This window comes from Melospiza georgiana, chromosome 1 (assembly GCF_028018845.1).
Source record: "Melospiza georgiana isolate bMelGeo1 chromosome 1, bMelGeo1.pri, whole genome shotgun sequence".
Classification (NCBI taxonomy): Eukaryota; Metazoa; Chordata; class Aves; order Passeriformes; family Passerellidae; genus Melospiza; species Melospiza georgiana.
This window is the reverse complement of record NC_080430.1, coordinates 133,569,128-133,589,457: the sequence shown is the minus strand read 5'-3', so window position 1 is coordinate 133,589,457 and position 20,330 is coordinate 133,569,128. Positions and strand designations below refer to the sequence as shown.

The window sequence follows — 20,330 nt, the reverse complement described above, 5'->3', positions numbered from 1 at the left end:
GTGCTCGTTGCTATACCAGCACCTTTCCTGGAGTGAGGCTGGAGCACACACAGGACAACCCTGCACTTGTAGTGGTCAGCACTTCATCCACTGACAAGCCCTGAGCGTCCTTCTGCACAAAGGAACCTTGTTCCCACCCCTGTTCTCTTTATTGTGCATGCTTCTTGACTCCTGTGTACCTTTCCTTTTCCACATTTTAACCAATCTCACAACCTTCATGGAAAGCCATCTGCCACCTCTGCCCCAAGCCCTGCCCGTGGCTGCTGTTTGTCCCTTTGCTCAGGTGGCAGTGTGGCTTTCACAGCTCACAGCAGAGCAGGAGCCTCCCAGGCACCAAGGAGCCTCTCATCCAGGCATTGGCTTAGAAGGCAGGAGTGTAACATCATGGGGACACATTTGCTTTCCTGGTTTCAAGTCTTTCCAAGTTTCTATCTAATCATGAAGGTTGGGAATTTGCTTGCATTTCTTTTTTTTTTTTTTTTAATAGAAGGCAAATCAGAAGTATAACTGAGATTACTCACCAGGCACGTGACTTCTGCAATGTGAGTTTAATCCAAAAGCAAAACATAAAATGAATATAATGCTTCAGAAGTCAAGAGAAGAAGAACCACTGCAAAGAATAATTTGTGGATTACTTTTATTATGTTACACAAAAAATAATCAATAAAAGTAAATAAATTCTGAGGTCACATAGCAAATAATGATTGTGACAGATAATCTACACTGTAAAAAGTTCTAGGCTTGGTTCAGATTTTTAAATATAAACTAGTTCTCTGAGAAACAGTGTTTTATATACATGCACTTTAAAAGCTCTTTAACTCTGCTGTACGATGTGGAGTAAATAAAAATCAGGCTCTGTATTTACATACACTGAATGTGCACAGTAATGTGTTTTGAGAGTTAATAATGCATGAAGGGTGCTCAGGGTAGAGGTGGAAGCTTGGCCTCTGGTTGCTGAAAACTTCTGAGATGCAAAGGGGGTCATGCAGATTTAACTGTTACCTGAGAGCTTCTTCTGGGGTTTGCTGGTTTGTTGCTTAAAAATAAAAAAAATTTTAAAAGTTTTATAGAAAGCAAAGTGAAAGAAAGGTTTCAAGTGAAACAAATACCAGCTTAAAGAAAAATTATACCACAATGTAACAAATGTATATTTATTTTCCTTCTATATTAAATATATTGTAATGAAATAAAATAAATCTCTTAAAAATAAACTACAGAGAAGATGTTCATAGAAGCTTTGTGAACTACTCCATCAACAACACACTAGACAATGCATGCTGTACCATCTCCTTAGCCCCCTATGTACCCTTGACCAGCAATCTGTGCTTGCTGCTGTTAAGTCTTTTTCTCTCTCTCTAAGCCCCGAAGCTGTGTTCCTCAGGCACAATTCTCGTGGTTCCTCACACCTTTCCCAGCCAGCTCCCTCAGAGCAGGTGAATGGCCCCCGGGAGACTCCTGTCCCTCTCCATTTGCTCAGGGGGAGCCGAGATGAGGAGCTGGAGCAGCACACAGGCATGGCACTCAGCTCAGGATAGGAGAGAGGAATCCTACCCTTCCTCCCCGTAACGCTCATTTCCTGGTTTTCCCAGGATTAAACAGTGCTGAACTGTTTGGCCCCAGAGGAAGAAGCAGGAAACAGAACAACAAAGGAGAAATCTGATTCCAGTGGGAGCTGTTGATGAAAAGCATTTAGGCAGAGCTTTAAAAGGGAGGCAGAAATACTCACTTGTGTCTCACTTCAAGTGACACACATCAATAAAGCAGTGCAAAAGCGAAGGGATCTGCTGACCTTCAGAACAGAGCTTCCATGGGAAACACATTTTCTGATTTGGCTCAGGTATGTCAGGAGTCATTAAATCAGGAAATTATAAAACTGAAGGCTGGTGCTATTGGGAATCAGAAGGGAGCACAAAAATGGAGGAATTCTGTACTGATCAATTAAATAAAAAATAGTGGCAGTTTGAGAGCTGACAAGGAATCAAATAAGATCAAAGCTCTCCCACAATGGCTGCCATCAGATGGGGCATGGTGTTTGCTAGGTGGGGAAGGCTGCCCTGCCCTTCTCCACCAGGAACATGTTTGTTGACAAATATATTAATTTAAGGTCCCAAATGACTTCAGTATTTCAGGCCACTAGCCTGATCCTCAACTCCTATTGAAGCTTTGTTTATCAGTGCTAACAACCTGTTTTGCAAGGCCAGCCTTTATTTGGCTGATATACTGTATTCCCAAAGGCTGACGTAACATGGGTCACAAATGTCTGGTGACAAATCTCTTCCATCCTCTCTAATTTCCATGTGAAATCAACTTGCATGTATCCCAGATTATACACAGCCAAGCAAGGAGACGGTGTCTCGGCACAAGCACGTTTAAATCCCCCAGGTGCAAGGAAGGAGAAACAAAGATTCATTACAGCAATAATGTTTCAGCCTTCTAGGGATGAGGTCAAATGAGAGCAGCAGAGCCCTGGCTAACAGGAGAGCAGATCTTATGTACACAGGAGCTATCACTAAGCCTCCTGACATGTGTCTGTGGAGGGAAAATATCCACCTTATCACTGAACATTTCACAGGGCAAGAAATCTTCATTGGACAGTGTCGCATGAGTAGGATTTTTTTTTTGTCTAAATTTGCTTTCTTAGCTTATTTACCTTTGAACTTGGTTAGCAAGTAGTGAGTTCTGTCAATCTGTATGTTTACTCCAATTGAAAAACACTGTATTATTTTGGCACTTAGCAATTTTGTATTTACTGAGAACCCTTCTTTGTAATGATGGAAATTCAATGTTTAGGGTAGGAACTGTTCACTGGAATCAAGCCTGGAAACTGCAAGGGTGCATGCCAGAATGCTGCCCACTTCTTTAGAGTCAATGAAAATGTGCATTCTCCTTAATAAACTACCACACATTGGTATGGTTTTTATAGACTAAAAGCTGCTGCTGAAAATGACAAAGCAAACTGAAAAGTGCCACTAATGTCTGGGTTGGAACATGTTGCCAGAACATTCCTGAGAAACTGGAGCCTCCTGGGAGCAGTGTAGGTGGCATTTACTCGCTTTGGAGCCCCAATGTTTATACCAAATTGCATTTCCTTGCCACTGCGCATGCCAGAGCCTGCCTTAATTTAGACTCTGCCCTCATAAGACCCTGAACTCCCTCCACTGCTCCCCATTGCAGGCAAAAGCAGCAGCCAGAGTCTCCCAGGACTGGTCTCAAAAGCCTCTTTCCCCTTCACTCAGTTCAGCAGAATTTCATGACATGTACATTAACTTGGATTTAATTTGATACTTCTCCAAATGCCAACTGCAAAAACCGAGCTGAGGAGGAGGAGGAGGAGGAGGAAAGAAAACTCCACAAGCAAGTGTGATACCTGCAGGCCAACAGTTCCATTAACCTTCCCAGGGACAGGCAGGCACTCTTGTTTTCTAGCAGTCTATCAGTTTTCTCCCTATTTATATGTACTCTTAGCCTAGGTCATAAAGTGTCTAAATGAAAATTTGTTGCAGGGACTGGCTATTGATTTGCAATCCTGCACATCTGGAAGACATGACCCTAAAACAATGTCCATTCTTTGAACTAATGAAAATTTAAACTCTAGCATAAAATAAATTGTTTCAGGATTAAATGACCTGACATTTTGAATGAACACCGGGTTTGTTTTATAGGTAAATCCTCTTTACAAAAATATACCAGAGAAGTTTCAGTGATATTTGTGGGGCTGATTGAATTCAGTGGAGCCACACTGGAGGTTTACAACAATTAATTACACCCTCCAAAGGATATTGCAGAAAATGGTGACATGACAGCTGCTTCTCAGGGTCCCTGATGTTAATGGGATGGATACTACAGTAGTCTCTCTTAAGATCCAGAATTTTTTCTGTGAATGAAACAAGCTAGTCTGTGACTGAGCAATTCAAGTAAACTCTCCCTCTGGGAGGGAATCCAGGTTTCTCCCTCTGTCACTTTGTGTTTCATTCAGTCAAATCTCTGCCAAAACCACAGAGTTCAAGGACTAAGTGTAAATTTCCTGTCAATTCCTGTCCAAGTCGTTGCTGCTGACATCCTGACTCACTGAAGGGGAAGATATCATCTACCTTTGTCAACAAACATCATTCTTCTTGCAATTCCTAGGGCAGAACCAACTCTTCTCCTGTAAAGTCAGATTTATGTAAAGTTGGGAAGGATATTTAACAAATTACTCTAACATGATGTACACAGGAAAAAAAAAGTGCAGCCAGCTAAGGCCAACTACAAAGCCTGGTTTCATCAGATTCTCCTATCACAAGAACCATATAAACATTTGGCACTTTCACTAGCACTGTGCATCAACATGTTGACTCTTTGCTCATCTGAACTGTACATAAATTAATTTCTCCATGAGTTTCTGTCCTAGGATTACGTTGTGATGCTTGTATCCCCATTCATGTGTTCTGTTTATGCTGGATATCATGTTCTGTGCCTTCAAGACTGGCTCTGAAGAGTGAAAGTTCTGTTTTGGTTTCTTATCAGCTGCTCCCCCACAGCTGGCGAGACACAGAGACGGGGCAGGACATAGGGCTGCTTTTGCTTTTTTGCTTTTTTGCTTTGCTTTTGCTCTTGCTTCTGCTTTACTTCTGCTTGCTCTTGCTTCTGCTTATTAGCTAGTTTAGCTAAACAGTCCAAATTTCTTCCTGGACTGTTCCTCCTTTCCTTTTTTTGGACCATCTCGAACCTGCTCTGGACTGGGACCTGGGAACACGGAGGGTTTGCACCTTGTGGCTGCAGCAGCTGCCCCAGCGCCGGAGGGACTGAGAACAGAGCAACCACCTCCAAGAGAGGCTTTCTGATTTTGTCACCTTTTTCAGAGTGGTGTCACCCGGGATTGTTCATTTTGTGTGCTGGGGGGTGCTGTGCCTGTTAAATAAACAGGTTCTTTCCACTTCTCTCCAAGGAATTCTTCCCAAACCGGTTGGGGCGAGGAGCCGTGTGGGTTTGCTTTCTGGAGGGGCCCCCCCTTTGGAGATTCTCACCCAAATTTGCCCTAAACCAGGACAGTTTCTTAATGATAGATCTTGTAAAAGCTCAAGAAGAAATATGCAACTGCAAAAATGAGCTCGAGGTGAGTGGCATAAAGGGAAGGAGGGGGATACTTCACAGGAGGAGGAACAAAAGAGTCAAGTCATGGTTTGTATGCATAGATTTGTTACCCCAACTGATAAAAATGCATCTTTCAAGAAGAGGATGAATCAGTCTGCAAACAAGCTAGTGATATTCTAGTAACACTGTGAGACTTGACAAGTGGAGTAAATCATTCCACTTCTTCAGACAACCCAGTTTTATCACTGGATCTATCTCTCATCTTCATTAATTACTATTGAAATTGCAGGCAGTAATCCATTTACCATAGAACAAGCAGGAAGCTGAGTATTCAAAGTGTGATGAATCAGTGCTTTAACTAGCCAAAACATGACAGGCAAAGCTTGCTGCCGTCACTGGTGATTCCCAAGAAAAGCATTTATGTAACTGTACAGTTATACATAATTACACAGTGACAGGCATCCTGCTCACACACTAGGTCTGTTTGTTCTCTGCATTTTTCATAGTGCCCCGTCTCTCATAAAAGCAGTTATACAGGCTGATACAGGTAAAATTAATAATTTCAAATGGGGCCATTCAACTCAGACAACTCCTGGCTTGGAAAGCATCAGCTCTGGAAATGAAGTCAAAGCTTGGCAATGCTGGCTGGGATTGGAAAAAAGCTGAGGAAACTGAACTGCCCTTCTAGAGGAATCACACTTCTCTGTAACAAATGGCCTGGCTTATGTTTCCTCCTTGGAAAATTACAGCTGGGATTATCAGAGCTGCTTCAGAGTCAAGAATCTGCATCCCAGATGGAAGTTGCACCCTCCCATCCCTTGCCAAGTACAGTCCCGTTCACTTCTTTTTCTGCTGTCTAGGAAATCTTAGCAGACAAGCAGTAGCTTGGTAATAGCTAACCTGCCTGGTAGGAGTGCATTTTGCCTGTGCTGGAGTGGTTTCTACTCACTCCAGTGAAAAGCAGCACCAGCTGCAAAGGGCTGCTTCAGCCCAAGCTGTTTTAATAACACTAGATGCAGCTTTTGAGAAGGGATCTCGTGTCTGCTTAGTGTTTGTACTATGACTTGTATTACTGATTTATAATCTTCAAGTATCAGGCCAAATTGCTTCCTGCTTAAAGTTGGAAACCCATCAAAAGCAGTGACATCGCCCTTTCTTCTGCCAGCTGTAACATGGTCAGACAAGAATGTGGGGCTAAGACTGCTGGTTGCTATGTTGGGATAGGAGATGTGCCTGACTAGTGTATTTAGTAAGACATTAAGATATATTAAAGATCATATTGCTCCACTTCTCTGAAAAAGACTTACATAAAAAAGGCCAGCACAATATTCCAAGAGCAATTTCCTAGATGCAATCAGTCATTACTGCTGATGTCAGTACCAGGGATGGGGTTTCAGTGACTCCAGTCATGCTAGGCCTGCCCTTCAGGGACAAGAGAGTGCCTGAAAAGAGGCCTGAATTCTGGTGCTAGCTTTGTACCAGCTGAAGTGTTTGCTAAGCACTCATCATCAGCACCTGTGTGATGACACCAACTCTCTGCCATCATTCAAGGTATGTTACCACTGGAAGCTGGGGAATGTGCTGCTCCTGGTCAAGCAGCTGATGAATGGTGAGGATGCTGCACAGGGAGGCGAGGGATGAGGCTGTCTTTCCATGTTGGCAGGGCAGGCTTTGTGGGCACCAGCACCTTCACCCTCAGAAATGCAGCTCAAACAGCTGGGCACCAGAGACAAAAGAGCCTCCAGACTCTGAAATCTGCAGGGGATGTTTAAAAAACCAAAGAGCATCAAACTCAGGAAGAGTGAGAAAGGAGAAATACAGCTCTGACCAATCATAGAGAAAACAAGCATAGCTCTGACCCAGCAGAAATGACAGTGAAATCAAAGATGTGGGCAGCAAGGGTTGTCGTCATTAGCAATTAAAAAAAACCTAAGTGCAGTTTAGTAAGAGCTGACCAATATACTAGGTGGCAAAGTATGAGTCAAAGCAAGTGCAGAGCTGTGAGTCATCCACCTCAAAGGGCTTTATCCTTGGATAAAAGTCAAAGAGACAGCTCAGGGAGAAAAAAGGAGTGTAGGAAAGGACAGAGACAATAGCAGAGCAGTGGGCCTCCTCACAGAGCAGAGGCCACGTGGAGGGCAAGGCAGCTATCAGCCAGTTATGCTTCCTTACTGTTATTTCTGTGTATGTTTCACAAATACAGGGGTCAGCCTCTTGCTCTGGGGAACTTCACCTGCAGCACAAACAAGAAGTAGAGCAAGATCAGAAAGAGGGAAGTGGTACAGAAAGCAAGTCACATCACTAAGGGTGTGTGTTTGTGTCTGTGTGTTTAAAGGAACAAACATTTATCAGGACTTTTCTCCTGCAGTCCATTTACCATGACTCTATTACTGATACAGTGTTCTGCAGGAGCAATATAGCAATTAGTCAGCTGACATGGCTTTGTCTTATAAAGTAAGATGAAAAGCAAGAAACTAAATTACAGGTCAGATAAAGGCAACTGTGATAAGGATCAATGCCATTTAAGAGGGTGAAAACACAGAGAAGAAACTCTTTCAGGTGGGATGGAGAGAGGGGAAAAAAGGGATGGAGAAGATGATGAGATGGTTAGGAGGACGTAGAAGAGAAAGTGTACAGGATGAGAGGCTGTCGAGCATCACACACGTCTAAACACAGGGTGACATGAGTTAGTTCCAGATTACAGGGAAGCACAAGGAGTGACAGGAAGAAGCAAAGAAAATGAATATGCAGGATCTCATGCTGCTTCAAGGACAGTAAATACAAGAGGCAGGGTAGAAAGAACAGGAAGATGGTCATGGCAATCACATCTGTAGTGTCTTCCATCTGCAGAGGAACTGTTTAAAGAAACTCCAAAGGCCTTAGGAGAAAACAAAACACAGATTTACCACCAGAGGATTGAAGCTAAGAGAGAATTGAGACAAAGCATGTTTCCATGTCCACAGCTCAGTTTCAGAGTCCAAATCTAAATCAGTTCCCTTGATTTAATGGGTATTTTCCATGTTTTACAATACAGCAGATGACCATAGAACCTGGCTCACTTACATCCTAGGCAAGGCAATCAAAACCACTGGAAGCTGTGCTGAAATAAGATAGGAAAAAAATTAAATAGGTGGGAAAAAATCCCAAAGGTTCTGTATATTTTGTGTAACTTAATTTTCTTAAGACTTCCTAGGTCCAGTTATCAGTAATGCCTCCACATTATCACTATCCCTCAATATCCCCTCACTTATTCCCTTGCAGTCCCCGTATCAGGTGGGAGCACACACCCTTCCAACTTTAAGCAACATTCTGGTCCCACAAACACTTTTGTAGGCACTACGTTTTTACACTTTGATAGAAGATATACAGCTTTGGGGAGAGAAGAATGTGAAATAATTAAAATAAGCAAAACATCTGGATACTGACAATCCAGAACCATAATTTTCAGGGCAGCCTGAAAATTAACCCTACAAAAGGCTGAAATTGGTAGAATGAGTGAAATATCCACAGTTGTTACCTGATTATTGAAACTTTACAGATATTTTTAGGCATGGGATCTTTAACATACAAAAATACAACCTGGTTTGTTTACAAAACAAACAACTACATATTTTTAAAAATTCTGTGTAATGACAAATATGCCCAGTATAAATGCATTACACTAAGGTCTGTGTCTGTCTCCTGTCAACAATCTCCAAAGGAGAGAAAGAATGACTGTTAAATTGGAAAGCATCAGTACCATGAACTTGTAAATAAAAAGGAAAATTATGTCTGCAGGGCTTAGAAATAATATGTAAACAGAGAACAAATGCCATCATGCAGATACATGATGCATGTTTGTACAGAGAAAGCTTAGAAAAAGAACACAACATCCCTGTATTTATTCATTGTAATGTATTACAGCACAATGTTTAGGCCACATAATAAGCTGTCAAATGGAATAACTTTCATATATCAGTTGAAGAAAGCATTTTGGAAGATTGAAGTGTAACAGTAATAACATTTTCAACATTACCTTAACAATCATTTCAGCATGTGCATTCTGGGAAAAAGAAACTTGCATGAAAAATGATTTTTGGTTCTCCCACCTTCAAATGTGCAATTTTTTTCCTTAGGAAAAAAGAAAAATTGAGTGAGCAGGCTGGATTTTTTACTTCTCTGCTAACTATGCATGCAAATAACTTGATATGCATCTATAATTTTACTGAAATCAAGGTGTGGGATGATCCATATTGGAGAATCAGAAGAAAACTGAAGTTGCACAATAAATGCAACAAGGTACACTATAGAACAACAGCTACAAAGAAGGCGTAAGAAAAAACATCTCGAGCACAATGGAGCAATTGTTTATTTTATGTCTGTCCAGGTACTGATGGTCTGAGCACAAATATTTGAAACAATTACTGTTCTTTTCATTGCAATGATTATGATTGCTTATTCCAGTAACTTTTAGAGACCCTACACTAACAAACAAAAAAACCCAGCTTGAACATGATGCATTAGAAATGCAATGGATAATTTGTGGATCATTAAAAACATAACTCCTTTCACTAATCAATAAATCAACAACTGCAGAAGTATTTTAGATTTTATTAAAAAATCCAGGAAACTTATAAATCTCATTTTACAGTCCAACAGGACACACATATTGGTTTAGTTTTACCTTGCAGCTGCCAGACAAGCAATCAGTTTTCCAGCAGCTGCTCAGCCATTGGCCTGACTGTAGGTCAGGAGACACACAGCATCCAAGGGACAATTCCCTCAAACCTCCAAGGGACAATTCCCACAAACCTCTTCCATAGAAGAGTGACCAGTTCTGTAATCACAGAACCAATTAGGTTTGAAAAGGCCTCTGAGATCTTCGAGACCCCCCTCTGACCGAACACCACCATGTCAACTAGACCCTGGCAGCAAGTGCCCCATCCAGTCCTTCCTTACACACCTGCAGGGACAGTGACCCCACCACGTCCGGGGCAGTCCGTTCTAATGTCCAATCAGCCTTTCTGTGAAAAACTTCTTCCAGATGTCCAACCTAGACCTTCTCTGGCACAGCTTGAGGCCATGTCCTCTCCTCCTACCCCTGGCTGCCCGGGAAAAGACGCTTCCATGGCTACCACCTCCCTTCAGCATCTGTAGAGAGCCTTGGGGTCACCCCGAGCCTCCTCTTGCCCAAGCTCTCTGGAGGCCCGGTCCCTCTGGAGCGGCACCAACCGCGGCCGCGCTGCCGGGAGGTGCCGCCTTGGGGCTGCGCGGCCGCGGAGCTCCCGCACGGGAGCCCTGAGGCCGCCCGGCAGCGCTCCGGTGCGCCCCTGCGCGTCCGCTGTGCCCCCGTACATTCGCTGTGTCCCGGAATATTCACTGTGCCCCGTACATTCGCTGTGCCCCGGTACGGACGCGCCCGCCGTGGCCCTGCACGTTCGCTGTGTCCCGGTGCGCCGCCGCTCGGCTCCGGCCGCCCCCCGCGCTCCGCAGCCGCAGTTCCGGCGGTGGGAGGAAGCGCGGGGCCGGCTCCGCTCCGCTCCGCTCCGCTCGCCGGGGGATGCGGGAGCGCTCCCGCCCCCGCGGCCGGCGGGAGGCGGGCGGCGGCGCGGGTGGGGCGGACGCGTCGCCCCGCAGAGAGCGGCGGGGGGAGCCAGCGGCGGGCTGCGGGCACGGGCCGGCCATGGAGGAAGGTGAGGGGCGGCTCCTCAGGCCGCGGAGCCGGAGCCGGGCGGAGGCGGTCGGGGCCAGGCCGCGGGCTCAGGCCGGCGGTGTGGCCGCCCCTCGCGGTTTGTGCCAGGGCACGGACGGAGCCGAAGCACTGGGCTGCTGGACACAGGCGGCCTCCCGGGCCCAGCCCGCCCCGGCGGCCCCTCGGGCCCCAGCGCAGCCCAGCCCGTCCTTTGCAGCCCCAAGAGGGAGGCTGGGCCGCTCTCTGGGGGACTTGGGGTCTTTTTCTCTTCCCTCGCCTTCCCTGGCATTTTCTCTTCCCTCGCCTGGCATTGTCTGTGGGCAGAGCGCCCGGGGCAGCATCTGCGGGCTCCGTGGATGCTTCCGTGAGCGTACTTTCTCTTTGGGCATCCTTCCGTATGTTTTAGTCACTCTTCTTTCTCGTTTCGTTAAGTATTAGAGAGCATCCAAAAGAGGGCTGCGAAGGTGGTGAAGGGCCTTGAGGGGAAGCTGTATGAGGAGCAGCTGAAGTCACTTGGTTTGTTCAGCCTGGAGAAGACTGACGGAGACCTCCAGCTTGCTCAGGAGGGGCAGATACTGATCTCTTTTCTGTGGTGAGGAGTGACAGGACCCGAGGGAATGGCCTGAAGCTGCGGATGGAGGGTTTAGGTTGGTAATTAGGAAGAGGTTCTTTACCCAGGGGCGGTTGGGTGCTGGAACAGGCTCCCCAGGGAAGTGGCCGCAGCACCAAGCCTGACAGAGTTAAGAAGCACTTTGACAGTGCTCTCAGGCACATGGTGTGGTTATTGAGGTGTCCTGTGCAGGGTTAAGAAGTGGACTTGGATCATCTTTGCAGGTATCATCCAACTCAGCGCATTCTGAGATTCTGTTTCATTTTTAGCCCCTACACAAACATTTTTCTCCATGTCTTTTCAGTGCAAACCCCCTATATAGGGGTTATGAGATGGCATTTAGTTTTCTTGGAGAAATCAGCAGAAACAAAACCATTAATAGGTACCCAGAAAAATGCAGGAGCAAACAAGCATATGCAAATCTGTCCCATGGCATATTCCAGCCTCCCAGCTGTTCTCAGCAGGGGTACTTTCTGAGTTGCACATGGTTTCTGTATGTGTAGGAGTCTCCGCCTGCTTGTCCTCCACAACTGTGTCTGTATTCTTATGAATCTGTGCAAACTCTTGGTTTACAGAACATTCTTTGGGTAGGAGTGTTCTGTGTGAAGGTGATGTGCAACGAGCTGGTTCTTTTAAGCATGACTCATTAGGTTTGTTTGAGAACTTTTTGTATTAGAAAAGGTGAATCACTGCTCTCTATTCAGTGTGTTTGTGCACTTCACTAACTGGTAGACGTCTGGCATGTTTCTGTTGGTCATCCTCTTTTCTAGACTGAGGCATCTTCAATTTGCTTCCTTGTTCCTTGTATGGAAGCCATTGCACAATTTGAATCACCCTCATGGCCTTTTCTCTGAGTCTTTCCCAGCTCATCTTACCTTTCTTTAGATGAGGAGACAAAAATTACAGACAGTGCTCAATTAGTAGGTGAAAAGTAGATGAGTATGGTGCACAAAGTAGGAATGAGTTATGTTTTTCTGCAGTAGAAACACAAAAATAAATGGAATGCATGTTTTCTGAACAAGAACTTGTTTGAACTGGGGACTTGCAGGGAACTGAGAAGCAGATGAAAAAATTATGTGCTGGATAGTTACTAGAGGCTGTGTCATCAGTTCAGAATTCTAGATAATTCTTAGTTGTTACCTTGTTTGACTTTCATATCACTCTGTTTGAAGGATTTGTTGAAGAGAAAACAGCATTTTTCTTGTTTGTGGCAGCAGCAAGAAACAGAAGTAACTCGCATCTTTTTGTGTTATTGCTTTGGGCAGAATATGTTGAGCAGGCTTCAAAACTGAGGTGAAGATCTTTTGCTGGTTGAGGTGTTGTTTCAGAAGTAGAATTTTATACTGTTACTTCTTTGGGAGCTTTCTCTTACTGCTTGAAATGCTATACTTTATAAGTTTGTTACACTTCTGCTATGGTTCGCTTCTCTGCCAGAGAAGCAAAGGCCTTTTCCTCCAGTGTTCTCAGTGCTGTTGCCTTGGTCATAACCAGAATGACAGGGGCACTCACTTGTCCTTCCAAGCACATATCTGCCCACTTTTGTGATCTAGGATTTTCTTCCAGTGTGCTTTATTTTGCGTGCTACAAATGATTTTTAACTGCAGCGCACTTGGTGTTTGCATTGCTGATAAACTTCTCATATACATGTCATGAAGAGATGCTGGTGTACATTGCATTTTGGATTGGCATGAAGATAAATGTGACACTGAACACCCTAAACCTTGTGTTATTTAGACTCTTTCCAGTTCTTGTCTTGTTTAAGAAGGTAGACGTTTTCTGTTCATTCATGAAAATGTTACCATTGAGATCTTGGTTTGCTCAGAATGATTTATAATTTGCTCTGTTAACACACTGGTGTTTTATACAGGCAGACACCACTTTAACCATTTCTATTTCTCTCTCTAGTTTCTAACTTTTAGATTTAATAGCTGGGAATTAAAAGTAGACTGAATTAGAATTGAAGTAATTAATATACAACCAGAGTACTTAAAAGCTTTGTTGTGGGATGTGAAGATTGACACTTCAAGTTTGAAGTTGGATGGGTTTATGAAGGAGCTGTTTTAAGTCCAGAGGAAAATTGATGGCTGGAAAATTTCAAGCAATGTTGGACACTAGGTCAAGCAGGAGAGCTAAAAATTCTGGAGCGTCAATTACAGTTAAATCTTTTCATTACTCTTCCAGAGTGATGTAAATGTTGTGGAATATCTTTAATATAGGAATTATAAAATACTTTTTGCAATGAGTTTTTCTGTATTCACAGACCTGTAGTGTGTGAATTAGCCTCATTGCCTTTCAGACTGTAAAATAAATGGACCAGGACTTCAAATTGCTGCTGCTACTCACAAAAAAGTGAACAGAAGCCCTTGGTCTTGTGATGTGATCTATGTGGCTGAGCAAATTGGGCTTTTAAATTATATGTAAAACTAAATATTCATAAATCTGCTTAGTTCCAGTAGATCCAAAAGCAGGAAAAAAGTGGCATTACATTTACTTTATAAAGGCCTTTGCCATATAAATAATAGGCATCTCAATTTAAAAGTAATGGACTAGCCAGTTTTTGTATTATACTGCTATAGCAGCATAAAACCAGGATGAGGAATTGGCACCAGTTTCTCCCAGTGTCTGCATAAGCTTATCTAAACTATTGATTTTCTTCATTTGTGTTCACCAAATGGAATAAACCAGTAACCTTCCAGTTTGGGTTCTGGGTAATCCCAGAGTATGTCCTCAAGAGAATACTGTTGTTTTTTTCTAAGGAATAACATAAGAATTGATTTCTGTAGTGTTATATTATTATTTTAGTTGGGCATATGACATCCTTTAATTGAGTCTCTGTCAAATATATCTTCCATGGGATTGAATCAGTAGCAGTAACTGGCTGCTACCTGCTGCTGTGTGGATTTCCCAGTGTGATTTTATGTATTGTGTTGCAATAACTTAAAAAAAAATGTCTTCAGGGGCAGCAGACCTGCGACAGAGAAAGAAACAAAACTGCACAGAATCTGACAAAATGGCTCCAGAAGAGAGAAACAAAGAAAATTCAAAGCTGGGAAGGTCGCCAAAATGTAAGCTACAGAATTTTTAGCTGACTTTAGATTGTTTTTTTCATTATTCTCTTACATTTTATGGGAAGATATTTGTAGCATGGTAATTTATAACAGACTTCTTTTTAATTAGGTTTTTGAATATTTTGAGGGAAAACAGGCATGCACATTGGAGTTCTTTAATAATGACATTTTATGCGTTGGAGGGTGAAATGGTAGTCTTGGACTGTTTCAGGCTTGAGGAGGTAGAGGCAGGGGAGTTAAGAAATTTATTATTACTATTTGCATCCAAATAAATATTTTTATTGTTCCTGGAATGATCTTCTGGTTGGAAGCCGATAACATGAAGTAATGGTACTGAAACAAGAACAGACAAAAAGTCCTTAGAGCTTTTCAAGAAACAGAACTAAAACTAGATATAATTTTAGGCAAGTGCTCACCAAGCTACCAAAAGCTTTTATGTTAAAAGTACATACTAACTCAAAGGAGATACAGGTGTAGTAGACACCCTTTGAATGAGTTTGGTAAATTCAGATCCATTTGTTCTTATATTCAAAAACAGAATGGAAAATAAAATGTCTCAGAAATTATGTTAGATGCAGTATGCCACCTCTGTCTGTTATTGTCTTTAGGAAGTTTGTGGTGTTTTGGGTAGAATCTAGAGTTTGCTCTATTTATCGGGAAGAGGCTTTTCCTTCTTGGAATTCATTTGACAACAAAGCTTGCTGGAGAAAATTTGCAGTGTGTAGTGTGTTGAATATTTTGTCTGTGAAACAATGATACCAGCTGGGAAAGAAAACTACAGGACGGGAGTAACAAACCAGTTTTCAATGTATCTGTGCTGCTGATGGTATGATAATTCCCATGGCAGTAAGTTCCCTTGTTGTTCAGAAGTAAGAGTCATGTGTAGGCTGTGCTGTAGTTTCTCAGTCCTCTGTGCTGTTTTAGCTTTCCCACTGTTCATTTTCAGATCTGTTAATCCAGCGCTTTGCAAAGCTTTTCTTTGGCTGTCTCGCGGCGGTCACCAGTGGAATGATGTATGCTGTGTACCTCTCCACGTATCATGAGCGGAAATTCTGGTTTTCCAGCAGGCAGGTAAAGATAAACTACTGAAACAAAAGCCAGATTGTGTCCTTGAAATCAAATCTGATCCGTGTCATGTTGAAACTACTTGCAGTCCTGTGTCCTTCTACTGAGGCCTCTGTCTTTGAAACAGCTTCTTTTTTTTTTGTCTTGTTCATTTTCTTTTTTTTTTTTTCTCCTGCTAACAGTTGTTGTGGCTTGTCATGCTTTTGTATGTTTTTCCATGTCACCTTTTATCCTTAAAACACCTTTCTAAAATATAAAAAAGTAACTGAAGCATACTGGGATTGCAGAAGCTACTCAACAGGAATATGTGTTGGGCTTTTTGGGGTTGTTTTTTTTGGGTGTTTTTTTTTTTTTTTTTTGTTTTTTTTGGTTTTTTTTTTTTATTTTGGGGGATTTCTTGTGTTTTATGGTTGATTGATTTGGTTTGGTTTGGTTTTCTTAAGAACTCCATTATTAAGTGAAGTATAGAAAGTTGAATGAAATTCGGGTTTGTGAATATGAAAAGATCCTGTGGATTTTGTGCTGACTTACAATGTGGATTTGAGTTGCTCTGTTTCCAAGCATGCTTGCTAAGTTACAGAGAGCATTATGTACCTGATAGAAATGCTGTGAGGATTAATGTATGAATAAATATGAAAATATTTTGTGGAATATTTTGAAGATGTACAGTGAAGTCATAACCATGTACCATGTTACAAAACCAGTCTATCTGAAAATATATTGTCTTTGGAAAGAGATTGCAGGAGATTAATTTCTTTTTTTTTTTTTTCTAGGAACTTGAACGAGAAATTACATTTCAGGGTGACAGTGCCATTTATTACTCATTCTATAAAGAACTGCTAAAGGCTCCTTCATTTGAAAGAGGTAAAAAACTCATTTGTTTTATTACTTTGAAAAGTCCTGTTCACTTTGAAGACAGTAAAAACCTCCTGCAGACTGGGGAGACTAATTTTATTCTCTTATGTAGGTATATTGGTCAGATAAATGAAAAACCACACACTGTCCTAACTTTTCAGTGCCTTTTCAAAAGCAGTATTTAACTATCCTGTATTCCAGCAGATTGCCTTTAATTGATACTCTAGGATAGGGTTAATAATAACTCTTACTGTGTCCTGTGTCAGAGTTATCATTGGGTTTGCCTGTGTCACAATAGTGGATTTTTCTGCCATGTAAATGTAATTTATGTTGAATTTGGGAATGAGGGATGAAAATAATTGTTTTCCATCCTCTGTCAGAAGACAGAACAGTTTCTGTCACAAGCTGATCTGCTCCATCCTGTCCCTGCCAGAAGTTTTTAATCTTGTCAGCTGTGATGGATAGATGCTGATGAGCACCGAGTGGTGGGGGCAGAAAGGAACAGGAAGGAGAACAGACTGGGTGACAATGATCTCTCCTTCCTTCATGCTCCTGCTCTTTACCCTGCACTGGCTCTGGGGCTCTCTGACCCTGGGTCCCTATACCAAAAGGAAACTAAAGCAGTGAAAAGAAGAAGGAGCACTTCCATGCTTGCTCAGGGAGTTCAGAATGCACTGCACTAGCATGGGGCTGGAGCTCAGGAGAGAAGAGGATGAGCTGCCCTATCTTGCAGTGGTCAGCCACTGAATTAGTTCAGTCCTTTTGTGAAACCTCACTGAAGCCAGTAAAACTAAACTTTGTGGTTAGTGTTTTATTGGTTGAACAGTTTCCCAGCTGAAATGTAGCACATCAGCAATATCTGAGGTCTTTGGTACACTCAGTGCCTTCTGTCCTCTGGGGATATTGCCCATGCTGTGAGTGGGTGGACTGCAGGCCTCAGGGATGCTGTGTCTGCAGACAGGTAGACTCATGTCTACAAGGTATTACAAGGCATCTAGTCTTCAAGAGTGTATTACAGCTGAACCCAGTTGTAAATCCTGGAAGACCTGGTTTGACCTACAGAGAACCAGCTGCAGACCACACACCAGGATATGCTCAGAGCTGGAAACAGTTGTCTGTTTGACTACTGTATTGTTTTTGAGGCTTTTGTTCTCCCCCATATCTTGATTTGGGTTGGTTTTGCTCTTCTCTCTATTGTTCTAGGTATTGACAAGTCTTTTCTTTATTTATAACATTTTGAAATTATCTTGGAATGATCCTTCAAGTATGGCAGCTTCAATTTCATCTTCACCCCATAGAAAGGCACATTGTGTTTGGTGAAGGATTCTTAGAAATCTCAGAAATGCAGAGCTGAAAGGGGTGATGAGGCCGTCATACCTGACATCCTTCTGGAGACAGGTTTAACACATCCTGCTCATCCCTGTTAGATCTCACTCCCTAAGGTCTTCCTGTGAAGGTGATCTATAGGAATGTAGTTCCAGGACTGCATCAGTGTGTTACTGAAAAGGCTGTGCTTCAGATGATGAGTTTTGGGCCTTCTATTTAAAGACTAGATGAGGGTAATAACTTTCTAGCTCGATCAGTAGGTGGAATGACATCTAACACAGAAATTTATCTTTCCTTTTAAACTAGGTGTGGTGAATCAGTCAGTAGCTTTAGTGATCAAATCTTATTCTCCCTGCCTTTGAATACACTTTAGCCTCTTTTAGGAACAGCAGTAGTAAGTGATTCCAGCAATAATTTTTTTTTTTGTCTGTAGGTGTTTATGAATTGACACACAACAATAAGACAATATCACTGAAGACCATAAATGCTGTCCAGCAAATGACTTTGTACCCAGAGTTGATTGCCAGTGTTTTATATCAAGCATCTGGTAGTGAAGTATGTGCATTTCTCCTGCTTTCTGTACTTGCATTATGGTTGTGTCTCTGTGTGTGTGTATGGGACTTTCTGTGCTGTATCCAACTAATACATACATTTTTTGTTGAATGAGTTGAGCTAAGGCTCTCACCAGGTCCAGATTCTCCTCAGTCTCAATTCTGATCAGTCTCTAGCATAGGATTTTGGGGGTTTAACACTAAGCAGTAACTTTTTCTGTTATTCTTTACTTCTACAGACTGCTTAGAAATGTCAGGAGTATCTGTGCTATCTGTTAAAAACAGGAAAGTTAGTTAACTCCTTTGGAGTACAGAAGTCTGTTAATAGTGGTACCTGTCTGCCCATTCTCATAGGGAAAAGCACTTCTGTAAATGAACCTTTTGTCAGTTTCTACTCTACTCAGGCTTTGTTCTGCTTATGCTGCGTACTTGTGTCCGCTCTCATTATCTTTCCTTTTTTATTATTTACTTATTTTGGAGCTATTTTTGCCACATCTTTACTTCTTCAAGTTCTTCCCTTTTATAGCTTCTTCTAGTAGTCCTCTGAACTTCATATCCCACTGTAGCATAGATTTATTAAATCTGACACATAGAGTGTTCAAGCTAAAGCAAATTCAAAAATCATGGCACTGGCAAGCTGAGTCCTGAAGTGTGCACTTAATTCACACTGCTTTGTTCTTCCCCATGTTTTATTTGAACCCCAAATAAAGGCATGCCCAGTACTTTTCTAAAATAGGAGGCATCTCTTACCTGTTTGTAAAGCACCTAGCACATTGTTAGCAGTAACAAATTGTAAATAGTAATAATTTCCAGCTTCAGCTCAGTTGCCACTATGTCTCTTCATTTTTATTTGTAATTTCAGGAAGTTATTGAACCAGTGTATTTCTACATTGGTATAGTTTTTGGACTGCAGGGAATTTATGTGACTGCATTGTTTGTAACCAGTTGGGTTATGAGTGGGACTTGGCTGGCAGGAATGCTGACTGTAGCATGGTTCATTATTAACAGGTAAGAAAAACATCTTTATACAATCTAGTTTGTCAATAAGGAATTTTAAAATATTAGTGGATTGAAGTGATTTTAATGAGTGGATTGAATTGCTTTGATTAAGCTTTGTGTTCTCACTGTGAGAGCAAAATCTTATGGTGAATAAAAAACATTTCCAAGAGATTAATTGATTCTCATGATTTTTTTAATGGAAAGGCCTCCTGTTGTCCAAATTATCCACATTACCAATTGAACTGACTTTATGTATGTGTGTGAATAAAGGAGTATTCACACACAATTTCATTTTTCAAAAATATTCCTCAGAAGGTTTAGTTTTGTGCTGATGAAGAATGAAGACAAATATCCAAATCAGTTGTAAAACAGAGCTGCACTCTCTGGCCAGCTTTAAATGCTGTGGCACTTGTCCGGCGGCATAGAAGGAAATTATCAAGTTGCATTTTTTTGGTAAAGAATATTTGATTTTTTTTTAATCTTCTTTTTGTAGTAGGTTTTTCTGCAAAATGAAATTTTCTCAGATAATCCTAATATCAAGACTTTTTTATTTTAAAACAATTCACTTGGAATTCCCCTTCCCCTTATGAAGCCCCACAATTATAAGGAGTCTCATTTGGGCAATGAAAACCTGTGTTCATGTGCTTAATTTGTCACCATGGAGCTCTGGGGGTTTCTGTGAACTTGAGAGCACTTGAAATAAAAGAACTATGGAGCAAAATGTTAGAGATATACCTTTAAAGTTGAACTGTTGAGAATCATCTTCTAGGAGTGTGAAGTCATCATGACAGAATCTGTGATTAGTAGCTGAAAATACTGTTCATCAAGCTGGTGTGAACAGTGGAAAGTAGGAAAAATGGTGAATAAATCTGTAATTTTTTTTCAGCAGTGAATAAGATTAAACAGTGTCAACAAAATGAAAGGTTTAGTAGTTAAAAAAGCTTCGAATATGCCTCTGTAAGAGGCTTCAGAGGAAAAAATGAAAGGTAATGCTTTTAAATACTTAAATGATAAAGGGGCTTGAGGCTCCTTTTTAAAGGCATAGTAGACACAAAGCAGACTATGTACCTCTGAGACTGATGCCTTTGGTTACATTTGAAGCATGGCTTGTG

General features: G+C 41.9%; 1 protein-coding gene across 2 annotated transcripts in view; it reads left to right on the top strand.

Moving 5' to 3' along the window:
• Positions 1-10,612: 10,612 nt before the first annotated feature.
• DPY19L4 (dpy-19 like 4) overlaps positions 10,613-20,330 on the top strand; it is a 28,546-nt gene continuing 18,828 nt past the window's right edge. The window contains exons 1-6 of one of the 2 annotated variants that reach the window (XM_058030303.1): positions 10,613-10,745; positions 14,312-14,419; positions 15,369-15,493; positions 16,261-16,351; positions 18,102-18,223; positions 19,082-19,227. In XM_058030303.1, coding sequence (XP_057886286.1) covers positions 10,613-10,745; positions 14,312-14,419; positions 15,369-15,493; positions 16,261-16,351; positions 18,102-18,223; positions 19,082-19,227 — 725 coding nt within the window. Of the gene's footprint in view, positions 10,746-11,329; positions 11,392-14,311; positions 14,420-15,368; positions 15,494-16,260; positions 16,352-18,101; positions 18,224-19,081; positions 19,228-20,330 lie in introns of those variants that run through there. The other variant, XM_058030313.1, reaches the window with a different exon arrangement.